We start from the raw sequence: 24,510 nt of genomic DNA on the forward strand, positions 1-24,510 counted from the left end.
AATGAACCCCCAACTGCTTCTCCTCCATTCCCAAAACAGCCATATTCCTTTCTTCCTGTTCTCTCTGCCAGAAGTCACTTAGCCCTTTCTTTGTCTATTTAACTATGCATTCTTTCCCCTTGCCATATGCTAACAAAGTTAAGTAGTAACCACTAAGTCACGTAGTTCTTCCTTTGTTTTGTTAACTATGCTGGGATCACCGTGATCTTTCCCTTCTTGCTTCTTTTCATATGTTAACGAAGTTGAGTAGAAACCATTAACAAGATGGTTTGTCTTTGTTAAAGTTATTTACATTTTCCTATTGTATTGTAAGACCAAAACTACATCTTTTGTTTATGCTATTTCCTCTATTGTCTATGCTACCTCCCCCTGGACAACCCTGTACAGATACTATAAAATAAAGCTGATTTTGTGCTTTGGTGCTGGCTGTAGCCAGTAGCTCAGTCAGTCCTCCCGGTCCATCCTTTGTTTCCGTGCCTTCTCTTGTGTCTTCTCTTCTCATTCCCCACGAATTCTACTCTGGTTTGCTCCCCTTCATGCACTGGTTCACGACAGGAGTGGGCACACAATTTACCTTTAGCTGAAGCTACCAATTCATTTAAGAAAACTAGCTTACTAGCTTACCTAAAACCAATTCATAGAATGACCAGATAGCCAAAGGCAAGTTATGATGAAAGCTAAACAACTTAATATCAATTTGCTAAACAATCAATTTGAATTATTGAGAATTTTTTCAAGACGAGTTTTGTCTCCACTCCTGCCTTTGTGTCCAGAGCCACCATATAAACCCAATTCAGGACATTCTTCACAACCATTAAGGCATACAGTGGGACTGCACCATACATGCGGGTCTACAGGATCAAAGATGCAACTAAACCTTGGGAGGTAGCGGTTGGCAGGAGATCTCTCAATAATTTAAAGAACTGGCCACTCAGCACATTTGATGGTGGTGAACCGCTTTCACCACCAAATGACCTGGAGTTTGCAAATCAGATTAGTCAGGAAGCTGGAGAGTGAGTCATGTTAACATCTAGGTGTGACTTTCTTAGTGGATAGGCTCTTTTTAAAAGTTTTTAAGTTTGAAGGATTTTAAAGTTTAGGGCTCCTGAGCCCGAGGGTGGGGTGTGGGGAAGAGCACCGAGGAGAAACACTGGGAGGAACCCACCTCAACAAGAAAAGGGGCCACCAGCCCTAAGCACCCGCGAGAGACTTACCGCCAGGCACTAAGAAATCTTAAGATAAGGTGCTGAGGCTTTAAGGTTTCCGTTTCTGCCTGGTGAAACCCTTGTGATAGTTTCAAATCCTTGTTTGGCAGACAACACACACACACACACATCCCTGTCCTGTGGCAAAGGTATATGGTTAGTCTGGGACCCAGACTGGCTCCCCCCGACCTCCCACGCCTTCCTTTGGAAGCCAGTCCAAGCGGTGGCACATCATATCCCAGAGTTCTGGGAGGTGCTCGGCAGTAAAGGCAGGGCCCACTTTAGGCCAGCATCCCTACAAAGACCAACACTGTGCAGCTACCCGAGAAAGTCCCTTTTCTCGATGTTCCCGAGGAAGAGGGCGCTCTGGGCAGCAGGCATAGGGACTGCGGTTCCAAGCTCAGATCGTCTCCCTTCGCAGACGCCCTGCTTCCTCTGTCCCTCCACGCGTCCGTCTGGCAGAGCGGGTTTGGACCCACAGGCCCCTCTTTCTGAACTGCCCTAAGCTGGGGTCTTCCTCTACACAGGACAAGGAGGCTCACTGTCCTCAGCCAGCCCCTCCCCCGGAGTGCACCACTCTCGGATCCTGCAAGACCAGCCATCCAAAGGGGGTAGGCCGAGAGTGGTGGGCCCATGCTTGGTTCATTCATTTGAGGCCACTACATGCCGGAATGATTGGGGTTACGACAATCAACAAAACAGACATCAAATAATCACACAAAATATGACACTCAGTTCAATACTGTGGCCAAGGAGCGGGGTGACAGCTCTGAAGACGCGTCGGGGTCTGGCAAGCATGTCCGCCACCCACGCCCAGGCCCTACGCTCCCACTCCGGTTCAGTTTACATGACTGAGGTCTCTGGGACACGGGTCCCTTTTCCTCTGCGCATCCTCACTTGGTACACGGGACACGCTCAGTAAATGCTAGACACCATAATGAATGACTGCACGTACGGAAGCGCACACAGACCAGCTGGACCAGGCAGTCCAGGGGCCCTAGCCTGCCCGCAGCTGTTTAGGTGCGCTGGGGCCGGGCGGGGCCGGGGCGGTGACTGCAACCCGGCCGCCGCCAGATCGCCTCGCCGCGGCGCATTCTGGGAAGTGTAATCCGCGCCTGCGCTTACCCGGGCGCCGAGGCCTGGGACTCGGGCGGAAGTGGGGCCACGCTTCAGGGATGCTAGGCGCGGGGGGCGGGCTCTGCGAGGCGCGGGCGGGCCAGGGAGCGCCTATCTCCGCCCCTCCCCCACGACCCGGGCCCACGGCCCCGCTTCCTCCCTGGAGGAACTGGGCCGCAGCCGGGGGTCGCGGCGCGGTCTGCCGGCTTAGGGGCGGGTGCCGGCGCCTCGGGCCGCACCGGAAACTGGGAGGGCGGAAGAGTGGCGGGGAGGCTGAGCCCGGGGATGGCGCGCCAGGTAAGGCGGGCTGGAAACCCGCCCCAAGCCCGGGAGGACGCGGGGACATGTGAACGCTTTTGCGGGTCCCTGGGCTCAGTGCGGGGCGGCGGGGGCGGGAAGGAGGCTGGACCACCAACTTCGGGATCGTTCCGGCAGGCCTGGTGCACAGGATTTCAGGTCTACAAGTCCGGGTCTTCAGACCAACCCCTCCCTTACTGCCTGGGGACCTGGAGTCTCTCTTCACCCCTCCCTCTGCGTGGCTTCTTTTCATTATAAGTTATCCTGGGAGCGGTGGACACGAAGGCCTCAGGGGAATGAGTGAATCTGATACTTTTATTCTTGATAGAATCCTGGAGCCCGCAGGGTGGGGACGTGGAAATGGGGAGAAATAGAAGATAGAACAGGTCACAAGTTTTATCCTGGGCAGCCTGCAGGTAAGGTGTATAGATCCCAAAGCTGGAGGGAGGGCCCCATCTCAGTCATAGGCTGGGCACAGGTTGGGCTGAATGGTGTGTGGTCCTGTGAAGATGCCAGGAAACTCCGGAGATGACACCAGTGGGGAGTTGCTGCACGTTTTCCTGGGTAGGCAGCTAGAGGGAGCTGGTTCTGCTTTTGCGGTAGTTGGTGGTCCCTGGCTAGCCTCAAACAGCCATGGATGGGGAGCAGTGAGCCGTGGTAGTGACTGGTACAGTGTGTGGCCAGGCAGAGCTTCGCCGAAGGTGCTCCATAAGCATCTGGGGAGAAGGAGAAACCAGAAAAAATGGATTGGCAGTTGTCAGACCGAAATGGTCTCCTTTGCAGCTCTGGTTACTGTACAGTTAAGCAGCCCAAGGACACTCCTGCTCAGATGTGCCCACTGGCTCCATCCTAGGGCCTCCTCATGCTACGGTTTACCATTCTATAAAATTAGGGGTTGGACCACTGACCTTTCAGATCTGATGTTCAGAGAAGGGTGTGTCCTCACACTAAGGAGAAGGTGACTAGGAGTGACCTTAGGGAGTGGTAGGTCAGTTACACAGAGGAGCAGCCAAAGCTCCAGTCTTCCTCTTCAGCTTGACTCCCAAAAGCCCAGGGCCATATGAACACAGCCAACAGGTTGGGGGCAGTGAGGGACTTCCTAGTGTAGGGTGGGTTCTAGGTGGGTAGAACAGGGTGGGCTGGGCAGGACTGTGAGAGACCAGTCCTCCGAACTCTGAAGCTGGTTTTTATGCTGGGCCAGTGACACAGTGAAAGGGGTGTTTTAGAAAGACTAGTGCAGCAGCAGTGAGCTAGAAGGCTGCATGTTCATAGCAGGCCTGATCAGCCCAGAAAGCTTTTCTTAGGTTGGTGGGGGAGAGGGGTAAAGTAGGGTATAGGAGGGAAAGCTAGGAAGGCCAACCTGGGGTGGCTTTTCTCCTCTCACACAGTCACACCTGCTCACTCCTTCCACTTTTCTCTGGGCAGAGGGAGGTCACTGATGATGCACCTACCCTAGCCACAGTTAGCTCCCATTCTCATTTTATAAGTACTTTGTCAAGATCGGTTTGTCTTGAGGCTGAGCTGGTAAGAGGCAGAAAAGCATCTTTTGCCATCTCTGGAAGAGCCGGATATATTTAGCTTGGAGCTGAAGAGGCAGTGGAGGTCAGGAGGTGTATGGAAGACTTAGGCAGACAGATCTGGCTGCCAGAGTACTAATTATAGCACTTAGCCTGTCCCAGCACTTGTTCTGGGTTTCCTATATTAATTTATTTCATCTTCACAACATCTCTGTGAGGTCGCTTGTTCTGACCCCAGTATTATGGGTGAGTTTGCTTAGGTTTAGATGGGAAGTATAATATTTTGACTGAGGTCCCATAACCAATATGAAGCAAAGCTTAGCTTTGAGATCAAGCCCTAACCCTGCTCTACCCCTGTGTGTCTAAACTTAACAGCCACATCAGACCAGCAGGGGAACCAGATGTGTAGCAGGTGTCAGCATTTTCTTCCCTGGGATTCACACCTGCCTTGCCAGCTCTCTGTCAAGCTACCAAAAGATAGAGAAAAACTACACTTGCAAGGCCATCTCAACATGTCTCTTCTTTGGCTCCTTACTGGGATGTCCTTTGGGTAGAATTCATTTTGTAAGCACAGAGCCTGATGTTGGTCACAAAGAACAGATAAATTGGGATATGCCAGTTGCTTACTACACCATGAAAAATAGACCTGACACTCCAACTGGAAATACATGGTGGCTGCTTAAGTCTTAGGCTGCCTAAAGTGGAATCTGCCTGGGAAGCCAAATGGTTGTGGACAGTTTCTTGATAGATAGCCCAGAGGTTTGTTCAGGTTTGTTCAGCAGCTGGCATCATCGAACTCAAATGGCTTGACACATCTGTGGCGATTAGGGGGAGTCTGCTGTGCACAGCAAGGCACACTGTCACCTCGGCAAGCCCTGGGGTGCCCAAACCTTCTTGTTCTCCTTCCCACTGCCCCTCTCCAGCCTCCGTTTGTGGAACATGGACATTCTCCTGGCTCCTCCTCTTCAGCAGCACACGTGCTGTTGCCCCAGTTCCAGCTCATTAGTCTCCCTCTGGCCATCCTGAAAGGCAGCCTGCAAGGGTGGGGCTCTTGGGCTCTTGTCACGTTGTGCCATCACTCTGCTCAGTCCTTCATAGCCTCATTGTATCCAGGGGGCAGTCTAACTAGCTTCCAGCCTCTGAGGATGCCTTGTTTTGCCCCAGCGTTTTGGCCATAATGGGAGTTTAATAAATATTTGTTGTGTGGCTGTAAGTCATTGATGGAATTATAATTTGCTTACCTCCCCCCCCCCCTTCCCTTCTCAGCTCTAGCAGTGAGACGTGGTGTGTAAATAGAGGGTTCCAACCTTTTTGGCTCTGTGACCCCCCTTCTTAGTTCTGGTGCATTAGGCTGTGGGTTTTCATATATTCTAAAATAAACTCCCTATTACTTTTAAAGGACCTGCACATTCATCACAACAGCATCAAAGCATGTGAGTAAGATGTCCACAGACAGAGGTTGTGCCCATTTAGCCCCTGGGACTCTGTAGCCCATAGATGGGGACTCACTGGCTCTACCAACCCAGAGTCTCTTCCTGCTCTGCAAGTCCCTGTGTACCCCCAAGCCTTGGCTCAGGGGTATGACTTGAGAAGGAAGAAGGTATGGTGAGGGGACAAAGCAAGGCAGGTGAGGCCATGGATGCCAGGGGTGGGGAGTGACTGGCTGGGCACAGTGGCAGAGCTAGGACAGGCCTGGCCCATGAGGCCTCCTTGCCTCCCTGCCAGAAGTGCCAGGTAGGACACACTCTGAGCCCTCACAATGCTCAGGACTTGTCGGAGTGCGGTGGGATCTTGTGTTGGGATCCCCAAGAACATTCCAGGTTCAGAGAGTCAGTCGGAAGACTCCCAGCTGAGACTGACCTCTGTGAGAGGGCACAAAGCAAGACCAGTGAAGGGAAAAGACACGTGGGGGTGAAGTCTGGGGGAAGCCAAGAGCAGCTTCCTGGGGTCCTCTCCCAGTGTGGTCATACCAGGATGCACTTAATGTCCCCAGCATGGGATGGTAACGACACACGTGAGCTGTTTAGCTCACTAGAGACTCATACAGGCACCCTCGAATGCCAAGCACGTACCAAGCTTCCAGACTCCTGGAAGGAAAGCAGGAGGTTGGCACACACCACATTGTTAGCCAAATAATGTAGGCCCCATGAGCCACTCTCATCATTTAGGGAATAGTGGGAACCCTGTAGACATCCAAATTCCCAGACAGCAGCCCAGGGCCCTGCTGGCAGGTGAGCCTTCCTGTAGACCCTCTCGTAGACCACATTTTCCTGGCCAAAAGGCCAGGAAGAAATGTCATGGCTCTTTGAAAGAAATTTTGAAGGATGTCTAAGGCCATTCCTGAGCAGGTGGCTGTATTTGAGTCAGAGCTACAAAAGTTAGTTTGGAGAGCAACTGTGCAGGGAGACGAATGGCATGGTATGTGACTACCCGTGGGATGTGGAAGGGTGGTCCTTCACCAGGTGTGTGGATGCAACTTGGCCAATTTGGATAGAACATGGAGCCCTGGTGGGTCAAGCTGTCAGCTGTCTGAGGGGCACAGGCATCGAGCAAGGCAGTGAGTGAGCAGGAAGACCGCCAGGTAGTGGCAGGGATGGTTCTTCAAATCACTGACGTGCATAGATGAAACAAGGCCATAGATTGTCGTCTTTGCTTCACCAGGAGTGTCTTCATTTTCTTTATTGATTTGTTCCTATAAAGGATTTGTTTCTAAATCAAAAGGACTCTTCCTGTAATTTACAATATTTGTTTAATTCATACAAATTTTATTTTTACCCTAATTTTAAATATAAGACTGTTAAAAGGTGGTCATTTTCTAGGACTGGTGGCTGTTAAAGTCTACTGAATGAGCATTTTTAAAGAAACTAAGACAAAAATGTCACTTTTACCTTAAAAGTCCACAGGGTAGCAGGGAATGAATACACAGGGTAGAAGATGTGGTAACAATATAGAGGAACCACGTTGCCCAAAGCAAGAGTGACCCAGGTTTCTTCTGAGTACTTCTGTAAGAAATGGACACAATGAAACAGACTTGTAGCCTGGGGCCCTGAGTGAGGGGGCACAGTGAGGTGGGGAGGGTGGACTGTGGCCCAGGGGCTTCTGCTGTGTCCCCGCCTGTGGAGCTTAGTGCCACATTCCACAGGGCCCCTGCCTAGGCCTGGCGATAAATGCCATAGGTCATAACAGTGGTAATGACCAAAAGTGGCTTGGGCAGAGTGGCTTTTTGAAGAACAGCAAGACCTGGCAAGTGAGGGCAGGCTCAACCCAGCAAGGGCCTAGAGCCTGGGTTGGCCAGCCAGAGCGGCCCTAGAGGAGCTGTGGCCATAGGACCAGAGTTTGACGATCAAGGGCACAGACAGGAGCTGGGAGGGTCACCCACCTGCAAGTTCTGTTCACCATCTGTGCTGGCAAGGGAAGGCCTGTCTTCTCCAGATGGACAAGACTGTTTGAGTTCTCTCTCTCTCTGTTTTTCTGGGCTGTACTTGGAGGCACAATATAAAAATGTTGCTTGCTTGATTCCTGGCTGTTGTATCATCTACAATAAAAAGTATGGAGTGTTTTTTGTTTCTTTGTTATAATTGATTTTATTTGTAAACTTTTCTTAATGCCACAGTACTAGGGTCCCAGCCCTTGCACATTCAAAGGGAGGTCTGCTTATTAACTCAAGCGAATGAATCTCTAACATGGCAGGTGTAGGGCTGGCTATGGTTCCCATTCAGGGTTGATTTTTGCTTGGGCCCAGTGGCCACAGGACATGAGACTATTGGGTTATTAAGTATGAAATGTCCAGTTTCCTTAAGTTCTTGTTCTATTTCAATTGTGAAGGCACATCCTCATTCTTTCAAAGACACATTTTGACTTGTGATTATCTTTCAAAATGTTTTTAAGAGCAATTTTTATGAAACCATGGGTAAGTAAAAAAATTATGTTATTTTTTAATATGAATTCCATTGTAGAGCCAGTGTAGCCCAGACAGCTCTAAATATCAATGAAGTCTTTGGGAAGGATGTAGCTAATGAATGGCCAGTATGTGGATGGTTTGAGAAGTTTCATTCTGGTAATTTTTTTTTTTTTTTTTTTGAGTCAGAATCTTACTGGTACCCAGGTTAGAGTGCCTGGCTCATGGCAACCTCAAAATCCTGGACTCAAGGGATCTTCCTGCCTTAGCCTCCTAAGTAGCTGGGACTACAGACACCCACCCCAATGCCTGGCTAATTTTTTTATATTTTTAGCAAAGATGGGATTCTGCTCTTGTTCAGGCCGATCTCCATATCTTGGGCTGAAGGGATCTTCCCACCTTGGCTTCTCACAGTGCTGGGGTTACAGGCATGAGCCACCATGCCCAGCCCATACCAATGATTTTTTTTTTTTTTTTGGCAGTTTTGGCCGGGGCTGGGTTTGCACCCACCACCTCTGGCACATGAGGCCGGTGCCTTCCTCCTTTGAGCCACAGGCACCGCCCTTTGCCAATGATTTTTAATCTTGAAAATGAGCCATGTTGGTGACCTGAGACCAAGGTAGCTAATGGTGTTCTGAAAGCTATAGTGGAACTGAATCCATCTAAACCCATGCATGAATTAGCTGCAAGGTTTGATGTTACTGTTCCAACAGTATTAGACTATTTGAAACAAATCGTCAAGGTAAAAAAGCTGGTTAGGTAGGCTCCGCATGAATTAAGTGAGCATCAGAAGAGAAATCATCTTGAAGCTTGCCTTTCTTTATGTTACCACATAAAGGTGAGCCATTTCTACATTGTATTGTTACGTGTGATGAAAAATGGATTCTTTTTGACAATTGCAAGCGTGCAGCACACTAGTTGGATAAAGATGAAGTGAAAATCAAATATTCACCAGAAAGTGCTAATGCTGTCTGGTGGTCCAGTGCTGGTATTATCCATTACAGCAGCAGTTCTCAACCTGTGGGTCGTGACCCCTTGGTAACAATGAAAATACATCTGCATATCAGATATTTACATTACAGTTCATATCAGTAGCAAAATTACAGTTACGAAGTGGCAATGAAAATAATTTTATAGTTGGGAGTCACCACAACATGAGGAACTGTATTAAAGGGTCGTGGCATTAGGAGGCATTAGGAAGGTTGACAACCACTGCACTACAGCTTCATGAAACCTGGTCAGCTGATTACAGCGATGTCTACTGCATCCAGTTGGATGACATGATGAGGATGCTTGTGATCAAGCAACTGAGTTTGGTCAACAGAGACAGGCCAATCCTCTTGCAAGACAATGCTCGACTACATGTCACACTGCTCCATCTACAGAAGCTGGACTTCGAAACTCTCTGTCACCCACCATATTCAACCAGACCTTGCACCAACTGACTGCCACTTCTTCCAGATTTTGGACCACTTCTTGCAAGGAAAACTATTCAGTTCTCAGTAAGCTGTGGAAAACTTCTTTGCAATTTCATCACCACTTGCTCTCCAGCTTCTTCACTGCTGGCATAAATGAGCTACTGTTAAGGTGGCCAAACTCCGCTGGTAGTTCAGGTACTTACTTTGATTAGTTGTACTGCTGCTTGTTTAAGACAAAATAAACTGAAGTTTTGATTTGAAATCAGACATTTCATATTTGATGACCTAATAGTTTGCCATGGCTGTTAGACACAGTGTATAAGCCAGGAGGCCTAAAACATAGAAGCTTATTCTCTCACAGTTTTGGAGGCTGAAAGCCCAAAATGAAGCAGTGGGCAGGGCCACTCCCCCCTGAAGGTTCCAGGGCACCACCTGCCCTTCCTGTTCCAGCTTCTGGTGACCCTGTGTATTCCTTGGCTTACAGCGGCATTGCTTGATTCTCTGCCACTGTCTTCACACAGCCTTTTTCTCCCTGGGCGTCTGTCTCTGTGTCTTGTCTTCTTATAAGGGCACTAGTCGTTCTGGATGAAGGCAACACCCTACTGTGCATATGACTTTATCTCAACCGATTACATTTGCAGGGACCCTGTTTCCAAACAGGGTCACATGCACTGGTGTGGGCATTAGGATGGCAGCATATTTCTTGGGGGCACAGCTCACCCCCCAGCAGTGTCTGGAGCAGAGTCCTGTTCCTGCATGTCCCTTACCCCACCCTTGCTGCTTTTGAACTCTCCAGCATGAGCCTAGAGACATGGGCAGAGTGACCATGTGATAGGACTACTGGGCTGGGCCTCTCTGGGAGGGAACCAACCAACTCCTGAGACTGTGCCCACAGGTGTCCATCACCTTCAAGGACTTGGCTGTGCGGTTCTCAGAGGAGGAGTGGCGGCTCCTGGAGGAGGGGCAGAGGGAGTTCTACAGAGACGTGATGCGGGAGAACTATGAGACGCTGGTCTCCGTGGGTAAGGAGGATGGGAGGCAGGGGCCAGATGGGAGGTGGGAAGTAGGCTGGCATCCTGGACCCAGTGGGCCTTGGTCTTTCCAACTGAAATGAATGTGGTTCTGGCTGAGGGCTGGACTGGGGCCTCACCTGATCTTTTGTGTCACTGCTCATGTCTCTGGGTACCGACATGGGATTCCAGGTATGTTCAGTGGGATGCAGGGTGGCTTCTGAGGTTCTGAAGCAGTTGAGCTTGGGTGACACAAACTGCATGTGAACATGTGCACAGACATGCAAGGGTAGGTGCACGTGGCTGTGTGGGAGGTGGAGGGTGCTGCATTCCCAGGGTGACTATCCTTTCTTTCCCAGGGACAGCTGAGCTACTCCCCCTCTCTGCTTTCCTGTCACCTACAGAGCCTGCAGGAACCCCAGGGCAAGGGGGCTGCACTGCTAAGGGTCTGGAGCCTGCAGGTGGGGGTGGCCCCCAAGGTGAGTCATCTTTGCAGAATTTGGAAACCCCTCCCACTCACAGGCAGCCCCAGCCCCCCTTCTCAACTGGCTCAGACCAGCCCTCTCCACCTTGTCATACTCCCATGCCCTAGCCCTCCCTGACTGTGCCCCTCACCCCTCTGGACTGGGAACTTGTTACACAGAAAAGCACTCATAGGAATCCTAGGATCACCTGGAGAGTGCCTCCTGCCTCAGACTACCTTCCTGCCACCACCCTGAAGCTTTATCCCAGCCACCCCTGCAGAGTCAGGCTGCAACTCTCAGAGCCATGTTATGATGGAAACATGGTCCACAGGGTCCAGGCGGGGGAAGGCCAGGTGTTATGGCATGTGGGAAAGGCAGAGGGTTGAGTTTGGAGGTGGCCCTTGGCATTGCTCTGGAAGGGAAAGACATGGGAATAAGAGAGGGGACAGCAGCAGAGTGATAGGAACCCTGTTACCCAAACTCCATGCCCCTGCCCTGGCTGTGCCCAAGTCCTGTATGTCTCACAGGACATGGGTCTCTCCTCTGGCTGCTCCTGCTGTGCTCAGGGGATTACATGAGATGCTGGGTGTGAAACCCACAAAAGCATGAGTGCCATGCAGATACGGGGCATATGATCATGGTGGCTTCTCCGCAGGAGGTCAGCTCCGGCACAGCCTGCACCTCACTGCCCTGGTGCAGCTGGTGAAGGAGATTCCAGAGTTCCTGTTTGGGGAAGTCAGGGGAGCTGGGAACAGCCCTGAGAGTGGAGGAGCCAGCCTGGAAGGGGAGAGAGCGAGCCCGAAGGGTAGGTCAAACTGCGGGTCAGCTTCTGTAGTGCACATGGCTTTCTCTGCAACCCCCAAGGTGAAGTGCATGTCCCCAGCACCATGCTGGTATATCTGCCTGCCCACCCCCCCACCCTAGGCATGTGCAGTGAGGCAAAGTCACCCCCAGCCCCTGCTGCCCAGCTCTGTGCTTGCCCTGTGAGCACAGGGCAGAGTCAGGAAGAGAGCAGGTCTGACTTCCACTGTGGTTCCCATGTGTCTCAGACCCTCTCACCTGCTGCTCTGAGTGGTAGGTGAGCACAGTGCCTTTGTTCCTGTTTTACTGTTGAGGAAGAGAGGAAGCTGTGCTTTGTTGGAGTGGCCAGTGGGGATCACTCCCCCTCCCAGGCCTGTGTCCTTTTCACCTCACTAGACTCTTTCCTTTCCCTAGTCCCTGCTCACCTGCTCTCAGTCAGGTCCCGCATCCCCTGGACTCTGCCCCTTGCAGCCCCACATAGCTGATGGCAAGTGAGGTAGGAAGTGGGGGCAGGAGGTAGAGGATGGTATGGAGTTTCTGGGGACATGGCTTTGGAGCTGCTGCTCGAATTTCCTCAGGGTACAGCCAGAAACCTGAGTTTTAGAGCTCTGTGATGGCTGTATAGGTTACTGCCATCCTGGTCATCGTTAGCAGAACATGGCAAGGAAGGACCCGGACTGTGACAATGTCAGGACGTCTTCCTCTTACTGGTTGTTGGTGTCTTCCGCCTCCGCACCCACAGCACATGCAGCAGTAGCGCCTTGCCCTCTCCGAGGTCTCCTCAGCTGCCTTCCGGACGTCCCCGTCAGCCGACCCAGCGTGGCCTCCACACCCACCAGCAGTTCATGTTCCAGCAGCCCACCCACAGAAGCGGAAGAGGGAAGCCCCCTCCCCGTCAGTGAGTCTCACCCTGGAATCAGGGGACTTGGACCCTATGCCATTTTTCTAGGACTCATTTCCTCTGTTATAAAATGGGGACAAAGTTCCCTAGGGAGCAGAACAGCATGCTCAGCCTCTCGCCTGTACAGCAAGCAAAGAAAAAGCATGATGCTCCATCTCCAGGCAGTTTTCACTCAGCCCCAACCACTAAGTACTGTGTGACATGCACAGAAAGCCCCGGGTGGTTTCTAACCTGCAGGCCCATTGGCAGATAGTGTACCTGTGTGTACCTGGTCTGGTTCTTAGACCTTGTCAAAGCAACCTTAATAGCAGAGGAGGGCAAGGGTAGCCACTATAATTTCTCTGAGGCCTCATTTTATTTTTTAAAAACTCTTGTAAATTTTGCATTTGTGTGAATATCTTTATTAAAAATATTTTGAATTAATATGGAATAAAATTGGTACTCCTAAAAAATATACCCCATGTAGCTGTCATTATAGGTGTCATCTGGTACATTTGCTCTGAGGTCCCACCTGCCCTGGTTTGGGATTTTATATCAAGGCTGTCAGCTTCACTTGCTGAGCCAAATTTAGAGGCTAGGGGTGGGGAAAGGACCAGGGGTATCCATAGTGAATAAATAGTCTAGGTACTTACAGTGAAACCAGAAGGAAACAGGGAAAGCCCTAGCCCTCTTGGGACAAGTCCTTTGGAAGCTGGCCCCTTCACCAGTCTGAGTTCCAGGACTTGGCTGTTCTCCAGGGACTTGGGGCGCTGGAGAGGCCTGTCCTCTGTGGGGAACAGATCTGGGCTGACCTCCCAGAGTCTGGACAAGGAAGAAGGGCCTTCCTTGTCTTCTTCTGCAGCAGCAACTGTGGACAAACCATGGCCTACAGGGAAGGCAGGCCCCAGAGCCCCAGGTGGGGAGCCCAGCCCACCTGTCTGGAGCCCTGGTAGGAAGAAGAGCCCCGGAGGACAAGAAAGAGGGACCTCGGGGGCAGGTAAGAGGCTAGCTTTCCTGAGGGGTCTTCCCTGGCACTGAGAGAGCTGGCAATGGGGAGGCCTATGTGGTTCATGTGAGGAGGTCTGTCACTCTCCATCTGGGCCTCATGACAACCATTCAAGGCAGGCCTTGTCTCCTTTCTCACGGTGGGACTCTCAGTACCCAGAGACCTGAGTGACTGCTGACAGCCTCCCACCTTCCCCGCCAGGATGACCTCAGCTACCTCATGTGTTGCAGGGCACTCTCCTGGGAATAGCCCGTTGCAAGGCCTCATCAACTGTCTGAAAGAAATTCTTGTGCCTGGGCCCCAGCACCCCGAGGCACCCCTGAACTTGCTGCCTCCTCTTCCTGGCCTGGGCATTTCAAAGCTGACCAGCATAGACCTGGGACCCAGGAGACCACTTCGGGAAGGTGAGTCCTAGGGACCTGGTCTCCTCGAGCCAAGGTCTCTGGAGCCCCCCGAAAGCTGAGTGGCCTTTCTACAGCTGTTCTCTTGCTCCCAAATGTTTCCCATAGAGGACATTACCGATTTGGCCCCTCCTGTCCTGTCCGTGTCATATTTCTGAAGGCAGCATTTGGTTAGCTAGAAGAAAAAAACTCTGAAACAGACTGTGCCCTGGTTTCCTGTGTGTTCTTTACTCTTTCTGCCATGGGTCTCTGTGGGGAGGAGCTACAGGGCTAGGGTGTCACTTCATCAGGACACTAACTGAGATGCTGGGATGGGTGTGGGGGGCCAAACTCTGGTCTCAGGGTGAGATTCTGAAAGGCCGCTGACCCTTTGAGCCTTGGTTTCCTCATCTGTGAAGGGGGTAGCTGTTCCCACCTCATAGGGCTGTAATGAGCTTGACTACGGCACTGTACATGTCTTCTGAGAGTGTGTTCCTCAAGTGTAAGCCCTGCTCAGGACCCTGAGAGCTGTTTCTGGTAGCACTTCTATCAGCCCACCTCCCTGTTTATACTGAGAGATCCCAAGTGATTGCCATTAGTGTGAAATTTGTGTCTTCCCTTCTTTCTCTGTCAGTTCTGTGTAGACAGGCATTTTTAAACCGGAACCAGGAAGACAGTGGCTCATACAAACCTAAATGGGTAACAAGAAGACCCACACCCCCAGATCTGGCTGTGCCCTTTTAACTGCACACCTGGATTGTCCCCTATTTGTTGTGTATCATGATGGCTGAGGACACTATGCTCAAGATGAAAATGCATCCCTTTTTCCTTTAGTGAAGACAGAGGTGGCTTCAGGGGATTATCCCCTCCAGGGTCTGCTGAACTGTCTGAAGGAGATTCCGGAAGCCCCGGACAGGCACTCTAGCATTCCAGCTGCAGAGGATCAATGGCTGCAGGAGGACCTAGGGGCCTGGAAAAGGGATTCTGGAGGTAAAGGCTGCCCACTGGGCTGGGAGGGCCCCCAGATGTCTTCTGTGTCTTTTCCCTGCTTCTGATGGGGCTGTGGGTGGCCATCCACCATAAACAATCAGGCTCATGTCAGCATGTTGGGTAGGTAACTATATCCGCACCAGTGACTGCTGTGGAGGCAGAGGGAGGCAGAGGGACCTTGGAAGCACTCCAGCCCTATACAGGCTTCACAGGACTCTCAGGGTGGGTCCAGGCCTGGCTTCCCAGTGGCCTCCTTCCTGCAGGGTCAGGACACCTCCCACACCCTGCTGCCTGCCCTGATCTGGGAGCCAGCGGCCTGCTCTCTGTGAAACTGGAGGGCAGCTGGGCCCAAAGCCCTCCGGTGCCTGCGTTCTGTCGGCCCAGCAGGCAGACCCTCAGCCCCTCTGCTACTGGAGACACCAGAAGGGCCCCAGGGCCCAGCTGGCGCCCTCAGGCTCAAGGTGAGGTTGGGGGTAGTCTGCCCTGTCTGCCTGGTGGGATTCTCAGACCCAGACCAGCTTCTGCCCACCCCCAGAGAAGCAGGGCCTGCTTTCCTTCGGAGCTGTGAATCCCTTAGTCCATGCTCCCTGAGCCAGGCCAGGCCCCTGTCATTCAGGACCTTCATTTCACAGTGGTTTCCTGGCTGAGGATGTTGCCACTGCTTGCATGTGGATCTCCCCACCTTCCTTTCCCCATTCCTCATTCCTCTGGGACAGCCAGGAGCAGATCAGACGTCCCCTCCCCCTACAGATAAGTTCCCTGCTTGGTAGTCCTCAGAGTCTGGTCCAGGACCCATCACCCCTGTAGGAAGCGTGTCAGGGGAAGCCAGCTGGTGGGGGCCTGAAGGGCAGGGCTGGGACATGCAGGAGATGGTAACAGGTGACCTCTCCTGTCCTAGCTGCCAGTGCCTCAAGCTCACCACTGGAAGCCCTGGAGGCCTGTCTGAAGAGCATCCCCCTGAGTGGGTCATTACCTCCCCAGCCACAGGCTACCTCTTGGTCCCGGAGCCCCCAGCCAGGAGACTCTCAATCCCAGCGGCCTGAGCTGCGGCCCCACGGATCACACAGTGAAGGTAGTCTGTGGCCGTGGATGTGGGGTGGCATGTGCCCCTGTGAGCAGCATGTGAGGGAGACACTGAGGGCACATGGGTCATCTTCTTCCTGGGCCTTCTGAGGCACAGGGCTTCGTTCCCTAGCCCCTCTTGTGCCCACCCCCACCCACAGCAGTTCTCAAATTTAGTGAAAACCAGTGAGAATCTTCCTGCCTGCTTCCTTCTCTTCCAACTCTTACCTCTCCAATCACACAATCACTAACTATGGCTAACTTGGATTCATGGGTTCAACTCTTACCACTCCAATCACTAACTGTGGGCTAACTTTGGTTCATGTGCTGTGCTGCAGAGCCCCAGTGGGCCACCTTAGGGCCAGGGTCTTCTGGTGCCCACCTACACAGGGCCCAGGGCTTCCTGGTAGGCCCTCCTATGATCCCAATTGTGCTGTTCCCTGCAGGGGCAGCCAGGGAACCTCCTCTGCCTCTTGGCCTGCAAACCTGTGTGAGAGGGGGCTCAATACGACACCCAGGCCCCCGACACACACCCTCCAGCTTCTCCTCCTCCAGCAGCACCGATGGGGACCTAGATTTTGGGAGCCCTACGGGGATCCAGGGGCAACGGCCTGGAAAAGGTGAGCAGGGCTGGCATGAGGCTGGAAATCATCCTGGGCAATGATGTGAAGGCCCCCCTGCCGATTGTCATCTCTAGCCCATCAAAGTTGGGCCACTGTACCAGTGCTAGGAGCAGAACTGGGGTAGGAGCAGACACTGAGGTAGGAGCAGACGCAGCCCGAGCAGGGCCACCTAAAGGCAGGACTAACAGATGTTTGAGGCCAGGTCTGCATCTGGAACCCCAAACTACACAACACATTCATGCTGTGCACCCCCTCCCATGGCCCCCACTGCCCTGGACACAGCAGAAAGACGGGGAGTCTGCACAGCAACACTTACTAGTCCTGGATGTCGGGTCTTCACAGGAAGCCCAGCAGGAAGCTCCCCTCTCCAGGGTCTAGAGAACTGTCTCAAAGAGATTCCTGTGCCCAGGCTGCAGCCTGCCTGGTCCTGCTCCTCAGCAGCAGATGTGGGGTCGAGGAGAGCAGAGCCTGGGAGCTGGACAGCAGACAAGGAAGGTAACATAGTGGCCGCCATGGGTGCCAGGGAATAAGACGTGGCAGCTCCACACTGCCATCCTGGGACTGTTGCCAGCAGGCTCAGAGCCACACCAGACCAAGGCAGTGCCCTGAGCCAGGCCTGAGCAGGGACGGGTAAGGGCCAGAAAGTTAGGTGGTGTGCTCAGCACACACATAGACATGCTGCATCAAAGGGATAGGTAGATTCCAGGACAGGGATATCTAGTGCCACTGTCTGCTGTTTCACAGTCCAGGCCTAAGCCAGAGCCTTATAAGCCAGGTGTCTTCATCTTGGCCATGTCGGCCCCATATGTCATGGTGGCTGTGTCTGGTGACAGAACTCGAGATGTGGGTGGCTCCTGGGAACATCTCAGGACAGGTGCTCCCCATACCTGAAGCTTGTGTGTCTGAGGGCTCAGCACTGGCAGAAATTGTTCCTTGTCCCGCTCTGCCAGCATGAGGCCCTGCAAGGCTGACAGGTCTCTTGGCTTCTCATTAAAGCAGGACTGCGGGATGAGGCCCACGAGCCAGCTCGTCTTGGGCAAGCTCGGGGAGAAGTGCATACCAGGAGCCTCCGTCCAGCCAACCCAGAGGCGTTCTCCTCCAGCTGTGTCCCTACCTGCCACCAGCGGGGGCTAAGAAACCTTGGAGCCACCAGGCCAGAAGCATGGAGGTGGCTCCAAGACGGTGAGCTGACATCTGCCCTCGGTGCTGGCCAGCCATTTCCCAGTGGCTGAGGTGCCCAAAGGGGAGATGGATTCCACTTCCTCTCTGTCCCTCTCATCCTTGCCTGTCCCATATTCCCTAAAAGATGGAACCTGAAACCAGACAAAAACAGAGGTGTGCTAAAAAGGAAATAGGAGGACAAAATTCTATATTTATGTCCCTCTGTTGGGTTTCCCCAGTGCAGAAGCTTCCCTGGGGCGCAGCGGCCTTCTGCTGACTGCTGCTGCTCAGTGCAACTTCCGCAGAACCTTACAGGCCTCCTACAGGGCCAGCGGGCAGTTGAGCTGAGTAAATGGGTTTAGCAAAGCCTCCCTCGTGGCGAGGGCAGCCCCTCAAAACCTCTGCCTGGGACTGTGGGCCCTGCCTAAGGCTGGTGGAAGAGGCAGCAAGGTTTTTAAGACCTGAAACCTGACTGCTAGTGCCTTCTAGGGACTTGAGACTTCCAGAAAGTTCCTCAGTTGACTTTCTAGAGTGTCTGAGGACAGGGCTCTCTTGTCATTTTCCCAGGGCCAGCCACCAAGCTCTCCCCGCTGCACTGCCTAGAGAGCTCCCTGAGAGGGATCTTGCCCACAAGGCCTTTGCACTTTGCCTGCTTGGTCGGCCCCGACCCCAGCCCCAGCCCTGGCTCCAGCTCAAGCTTCAGCAGCTCTGAAGGAGAAGACCTGAGACCTGAGCCCACACTCTGGCAACCACACCTCCAAGGTAAGCCTATGGGCAGGCAGGGAGGATGGTGGTCTGTGGCCCAGGGCACAGGCACCACTCTGATGCCAGCTTTATGACGCCAGAGAGGGACTGCCTTCCCAGCTCCAAGTGTCCTGTCCCTCTGTCCTCATGCCCTGGTGGATCTTCCACTAGCAGCAGCAGCAGGAGCCCTGGTGAAGACGCCAGAAGAACAGAGCCCAGGGGGTGCAGTGTTCCCAGTGCAGGTGAGCAGGGCCTCCTGAGAGGGCAGCTGAGTGTCCCCCTGAGGACCAGGAGTCTAGACTGGATCCTCTGAATCCCACTATCACTTTCCCTGGCTCTTGCCAGAAAATCCTCTCCATTTGTCATGCTTCAGTTCCCAGTAAGGTGAGTTGTGTCGGTGAGGGGGAAGGGCCTGGGGTCTCACATGGGCTTGAGGTGATCCAGCCAACTGTGTACACATGCGCAGTCTGTATGCTTGCTGATATGTACACGTGGATACAGGCAGATATGGGGTGTGTATACAATAATAGTGTGTATTTTTAAAACTTGACAGTTAATAAGAAGAAGTCTTAAAAGTGAGATTTCCCCACTAGGAAGGAGTTATTGGAGATTGTCCTATCAGGAAGGCCAGAAATGCCACCTGCTGCCCTAGGGTTCCCCTCTTCTTTGTCAAGCTGTGAGCCAGTATTTGCCCCCAGCAGGGAGAAAAGAAGAGGACATAGGAAGGGAAGAAGAGGAGCCCCATCAGCAGTGCAGTGGAGGAGAGGAGGCAGGGCAGGAAGTACCCCCTTTCCACTCCTGCCACTGGCTCCACGCACTCTTGGCCTTGTCTCAAGCAGGCCCTGGGCTGCACCCCGTTGCTCATTGCCCAGTGGGCATAGCGGAAAACAGCAGGAATGGGTCAGGCCTGGACCATAGGACACTCCAGCATGTGCTTGGAGGAGACTCTCAGGGGTGGGCTTTGCAGGTGGGAGCCCCCTCCACCTCTCCGCAGCTGTTGCCTCCTGCTGGAGCCTGAGGTGCGATGCTGTAGACTCTGGAGGGGTCCAGCACACCCACCTCTGCAGATAGGGCACCATCCACACACGCCACAGTGGGCCTTCAACCAGGGTTAGGCTTTCTGACAGGCCATGTGCGTTTGTTCTACAACTCATTTAATCTTTGTTTAAGAGATGAAAGTTTAAGCTGGGCACAGTGGCTCATGCCTGTATTCCTAGCACTCTGGGAGGCCAAGGCAGGCAGATTGCTTGAGCTCAGGAGTTTGAGACTAGCATGAACAAGAGTGAGACCCTGTCTGTACTAAAAATAGAAAAACTAGCCAGGCATCATGCAGGCAGGCACCAGCTACTCGGGAGACTGAAGCAAGAGAATCACTTGAGCCCAGAAGTTTGAGGTTGCTGTGAACTGTGATGACCCCAGCAACCCAATGACTCTAGTCTGGGTGACAGTGACACTCTGTCTCAAAACAAACAAAAAAAAAAAGTTGAAAGTTTAATACTCTTTTAGGCTCCATCAGATTATCCTCTCACCACCTGACAGGTGCTGCATCCCATGTGCTCTGTGCTCCGTCTGTAGGGGTGGCTGGAGAGCTCTGCCCTGCCCCTCAGCTGGAGAGGAGGCCTGAGCCCATGGTTGGTGAAGCATCCAAGGGCCTAGAGTCTGGACATGGAAGACCCAGAGTTGCAGGTAAACTGGTGGCTCCACAGACCCCTCTGTAGACCAGGACCTGGGGTCCCAGCTTGGGAAATACTATTCTAAGTTTATTGTTTTGGTCATAAGAAGGAAAAGTCTCATCTTTAGGTCATTTCAGGTTGTATCTTTCATGCAATTACAAAAATAGCTGGGTTTTCAAAAATGTATATAAACACAGCTTTTAGAGGCAGAAATTGAGAAATATTCCAGAATCAGTTTGGTTTTGAGGACTTTAGAGAGCAAATGGGGAAACTGAACCTCAGTACTGTCAAGCGACCTGGCCAAGGCCTTCAGAGAGGTTGAGCTCCGTGTCCTACCTCCTGGCTCTGAGGACCTGCAGGGGAGACACACAGGTGGGTATGCCACCCAGTGGCCTGGGTCCCTTGGGGCGGCCTCACACCAGAGTCCTGACTACCCCTGGTACCCTTGCTGGCTTGGGGCTTTGTTAAGAGCTCTGAGTGGACCCAAGGGGAGAGAGCCCAGGCAGGGTCTCTGGCCCTCAGCTTGGCTCCTTGCTTAAAGCATTTGACCAGACAGTGCTCGGGTCATTTGGCCACTCCACTTCACTCTCTCCTCCAGGTGAAGCCCTGGATGTAATGAAAAGAGATGAGCAGGGCCATAGCTGGGGGTTCAGAGAGATGGGGGAGGGCTGATCTCAGTGCCCACTCAGGGCTAAACAGGTTAGGAATAGCACGTGTGGAGCCAAGGCTTTCTCATGAGGTTTGCCTGGGCTGGGAGTAGTTCCAAGGGAATTTGGGATTGAGGATTAGATGATGCTTTTTAGAGTAATTTAAGATGTACAATCCTGTGAAACTGTGACTTCTGAATAGAGAGAGTACAGGCAGGAGGGCATGAGAACCCTTGTGGTTTGCCTGTACCCAAGAGACCAATGCTGAAGTGGCCCCAGGGTCGCCCCGTGAGATATGCCTGGGAGGCCCTTGGATGTACCCCTATCCCCCACTCCTGTCTCCTACTGCTGCCATGGCCTTGGTTGCATATTGTCTGGGATGGGGTCTCTAGGCCCTTCTCCCTGACTTCTATGGCAGGGTTTGATGCTCTGGGATGCCATCAGGTCCCAATGGCTGCCCAAAGAACCCCCTGATTATTTCCTGAGAAGATGGGAGGACCACAGTCATAGGAACACTTGGTTACTATGGAAATCCAGCCTGTGGTTGACCCTGCCCATCAGTGTGGGAAACAGTCAGGAGACAGAGGCGATTTTGATGTAATAATGACCACTGCTATCAATATTCTCAAGCCTGAGTTAACCTTCCTTACCTTCTAGAAGCCAAACCTTGGAGAGGCCAGGATGCTGAACACCCTAGTTCAAGGGATCTGTGGGGGGGAGAGAAAGGTTCTTACAATCAAAGAGCTCTTACCCGTCCCTGCTCTGGTTTTAGGCAGGACCCATGGTGGGCTGCCCCCAACGGGCCTGCTGGAGCTGCCCAGTGAGTCTCCACCATTGGAGCTGCTCCCTCCAGCCACCGCATGTCCTGCTTTGCCATCTGCTTCCCCACGGTTGCCGTGCCCCTGCGAGAGGCCACTGCAACAAGAGCTGCACAGCCTGGGTGCTGCCCTTGCAGAGAAGCTGGACCGGCTTGCTGCAGCCCTGGCAGGCTTAGCTCAGGAGGTAGCCACCATGAGGACCCAGGTGAACCGTCTGGGGAGGCGTCCACAAGGCACTGGGCTAAAGAGCCAGGCTTCTTGGCCATGGACCCTCTCCCGGGGGCCACGCTGGGCTAACAGCCTTGGTTACAGACACCTGCCCTACTGGAGACAGAAGGGTCCTGCCAGGCCTAAACCAAAGATCTTGCGGGGGCAGGTGGAAGGCTGCAGGGCTAGCAGCTCCCAGGGGCTCTCCATAGGAAGAGTGCGCCTGGTGCCTCAGATACCTCCAGACACCACCCCAGCAGAAACTTCTGGACCCAACCGCAGCCCTTCCCGTCTCTCAGCACCCAGCTGCCACACTGTGCCGACTGGGTACCCTCCACTTGGACATGCCATGGGCTGCCAGAGCCCCCTCCCCCCATTAGTGCCTGCTGCCTTATCTGCCCTGACAGGCTTTCCCGTAGCTGGCACAGGTGTAGAGCCACCAGCTGCAGCAGTGGCACCAGCCGGGATCCTGAACCAGCCCAAGGAGCCAAACAGCCTGTTGGGCGGAGTCCAGAGAACCCCCCAGGAGGACCTCTGGGGTGGTGAACACAGGGATCCGCAGTGGGGGGCTCATTAACTGCAGTCCTCATCTGCTCAGCCTTGGTGTAGAAAGGCCCCATCGCCTCACGCCAGGCCGCCCTCTCCATTTGCTTAGTGGACCTTTCTACTGCTCTGTCCTTTGCTCTGCACCAGGCCCCCTCAACCACACTCTGGGTCTGGCTCAGGTTCCATCAAACCTTGCTCCCCTCCCATCCTGCACTAGAGCTGCCTAAGCCCACAGCACATGGACTGTGCACCTGTGTGAGTTCTGCACGTGCACTGGGCACTCCATGTGGTGGCATAGTGGCCTTGGGAGCTCTTTTCCCAACCACCTGCTCCTGACCGGGGCACTTCCAGAGGCTGGGCCCCTGCCCTAGAGTAAATGCTCGCAGGTTTCATTTGGGGAGCACTCTTCTGGTCTAAGCTAGATTTGCCCATGTGGATTCTAAAATTAAAGGAGTGAGTTGCTAAGGAAAGGCCCTTGGGTCCTCTTGAGAGGCATGTGGTGGGGACCCACTTGGGTGTGGCTAGTCGGATCATGCTACCAGCAACATGGCCACGTCAGCCCATGCTACCTCCCCTCCCAGACATCCTCTGGAAAATCCAACAATGTGCCTGTAAGATTAGGGGGAGAGGCTGGACTCAATGGCTCATGCCTGTAATCCTAATGCTCTGGGAGGCCAGTGTAGGCGGATTGCTTGAGCTCATGAGTTCAAGACCAGCCTGAGCAAGAGTGAGACCCTGTCTCTAAAAAAAAATAGTTGGGTGTTGTGGTGAGTGCCTAAAGTCCCAGCTACTCAGGAGGTTGAAATCACTTGAGTCCAAGAGTTTGAGGTTGCGGTGAGCTACGCCACGGCACTCTACCCAGGGTGACAAAGTGAGAAGCTGTCTCAAAAAAAACAAAGACTGGGGGGAGATGCTGGGTAATGAGATTCCCAAATGCCCCCTCAGGGGAGAGTTGCATGCCCTGCTTCAGCCTCCTAGGGCTGCCACCGTCTGGCAGCTAAAACCGTGGGCATTTATCATCTTTCAGTTCTGGAAGCTGGAGTCCGATGTCCGGGTGCTGTCAGGGTTAGTTCCTTCTAACTGTGAGGGAGGCTCTGCCCCTGGCCTGTCTCCCTGGCTGAGAATGACTGTCTCCATGTTTACACAGCATCTTCTTCACACCTGTCTCCAAATTTCCCCCTTGTGTCAGGATTCCAGGCATGTTGGATTATGACTCACCCTGATGAGTTCCCTGGAAATGGATTCCTTCTCTAAAAATACCCTCTTGAAGTAAGATCTCATTCTGTGAACCCTGGGGTTAGGACTTGGCCATATAAATTTGGGGAGGGGCATGGTGCTGCCTGCAACATACATAAAGGGCTGGGCCAGTCTTCCTTGGTTTGTCTTGTGAGAAGACATGACCAGGTGTCAGCAGGCCCACATCTGTCCTGGTAGCTGGACTGTGTCTGCCCCTAAGCTGATACTTGGCCATGTGCTGGAACCCACATGGCTATCATCTGCTCACCTCAAGTCATTCCTCAGAGCCGGAGTGGGCCCCTTATTTAATCTGAGAAGTGCTGTAGCCCAGTGTGTCCCTAAAATCAGGGACACTGGAGCCACTCACAGGGCCTGAGAACCCCTCAGCTGAGCAAGGGACAGGCGGCCTTGCCTCAGGCTTGGAGCTGAAGGCCTCTTTGCTGCCCCTGTGGAAGAAACAGGCTGTTTACACAGCGGAATGGGGAACAGCCAGGGACGGACTGTCACAAAGGTGCATTAAGATGATTTCAGCACTAGAATAAGGCTCAAGATGACTGGAAACTAATATTCCTAATACCATATATGTAGGATATTGTTTAAAATAAGCAGGCTCTTCACTCATAGCCATGCTTGATAATGAAGAACAAGAAAGTGCTAGGCTCTCCCTCCCTGACAAAGTCTGGAAGATGTCAGAGGGGAGCAGTGCTGGGCACATTTCAGAGCCTGTGGAAAGGGGGGTGGGTCACAGACTTGCAGAGGAGGTTACAGAGAGAACCCCACCACACGCTGTGTCCCACGGGAGGATTCTGCC

At 52.9% G+C, this 24,510-nt stretch overlaps 1 protein-coding gene across 14 annotated transcripts; it reads left to right on the forward strand.

The window, feature by feature from the left end:
* Positions 1 to 2,359: 2,359 nt before the first annotated feature.
* On the forward strand, positions 2,360 to 23,361 carry KRBA1 (KRAB-A domain containing 1). 14 transcript variants are annotated; one of them, XM_053553414.1, is made up of 18 exons: positions 2,360 to 2,618; positions 2,947 to 3,034; positions 10,347 to 10,473; positions 10,821 to 10,940; positions 11,581 to 11,730; positions 12,469 to 12,624; positions 13,469 to 13,603; positions 13,843 to 14,016; positions 14,827 to 14,982; positions 15,246 to 15,443; positions 15,881 to 16,054; positions 16,491 to 16,664; positions 17,010 to 17,162; positions 17,664 to 17,849; positions 18,396 to 18,590; positions 18,674 to 18,814; positions 20,112 to 20,258; positions 21,665 to 23,361. In XM_053553414.1, the coding sequence occupies exons 3-18, from the start codon at positions 10,440 to 10,442 to the stop codon at positions 22,492 to 22,494; spliced, it is 3,123 nt and encodes a 1,040-aa protein (XP_053409389.1). In that variant the 5' UTR covers positions 2,360 to 2,618; positions 2,947 to 3,034; positions 10,347 to 10,439; the 3' UTR covers positions 22,495 to 23,361. The 14 variants fall into 14 exon arrangements, with proteins under 14 accessions (XP_053409389.1, XP_053409379.1, XP_053409383.1 ...); XM_053553404.1 differs by lacking the exon at positions 2,947 to 3,034; XM_053553408.1 differs by lacking the exon at positions 2,947 to 3,034 and having other exon boundaries at positions 20,148 to 20,258.
* The last annotated feature ends 1,149 nt before the right edge of the window (positions 23,362 to 24,510 follow it).

This window comes from Nycticebus coucang, chromosome 11 (genome assembly GCF_027406575.1).
Source record: "Nycticebus coucang isolate mNycCou1 chromosome 11, mNycCou1.pri, whole genome shotgun sequence".
In the NCBI taxonomy this organism is placed as follows: Eukaryota; Metazoa; Chordata; class Mammalia; order Primates; family Lorisidae; genus Nycticebus; species Nycticebus coucang.

Bases quoted from the DNA above. Each gene is read 5' to 3' on its own strand.
- KRBA1 (XM_053553404.1), top strand. The intron at 16,055-16,490 runs GTAGTCTGTGGC...TGTTCCCTGCAG, and splicing joins CCACGGATCACACAGTGAAG to GGGCAGCCAGGGAACCTCCT. The intron at 16,665-17,009 runs GTGAGCAGGGCT...GGGTCTTCACAG, and splicing joins GGGGCAACGGCCTGGAAAAG to GAAGCCCAGCAGGAAGCTCC.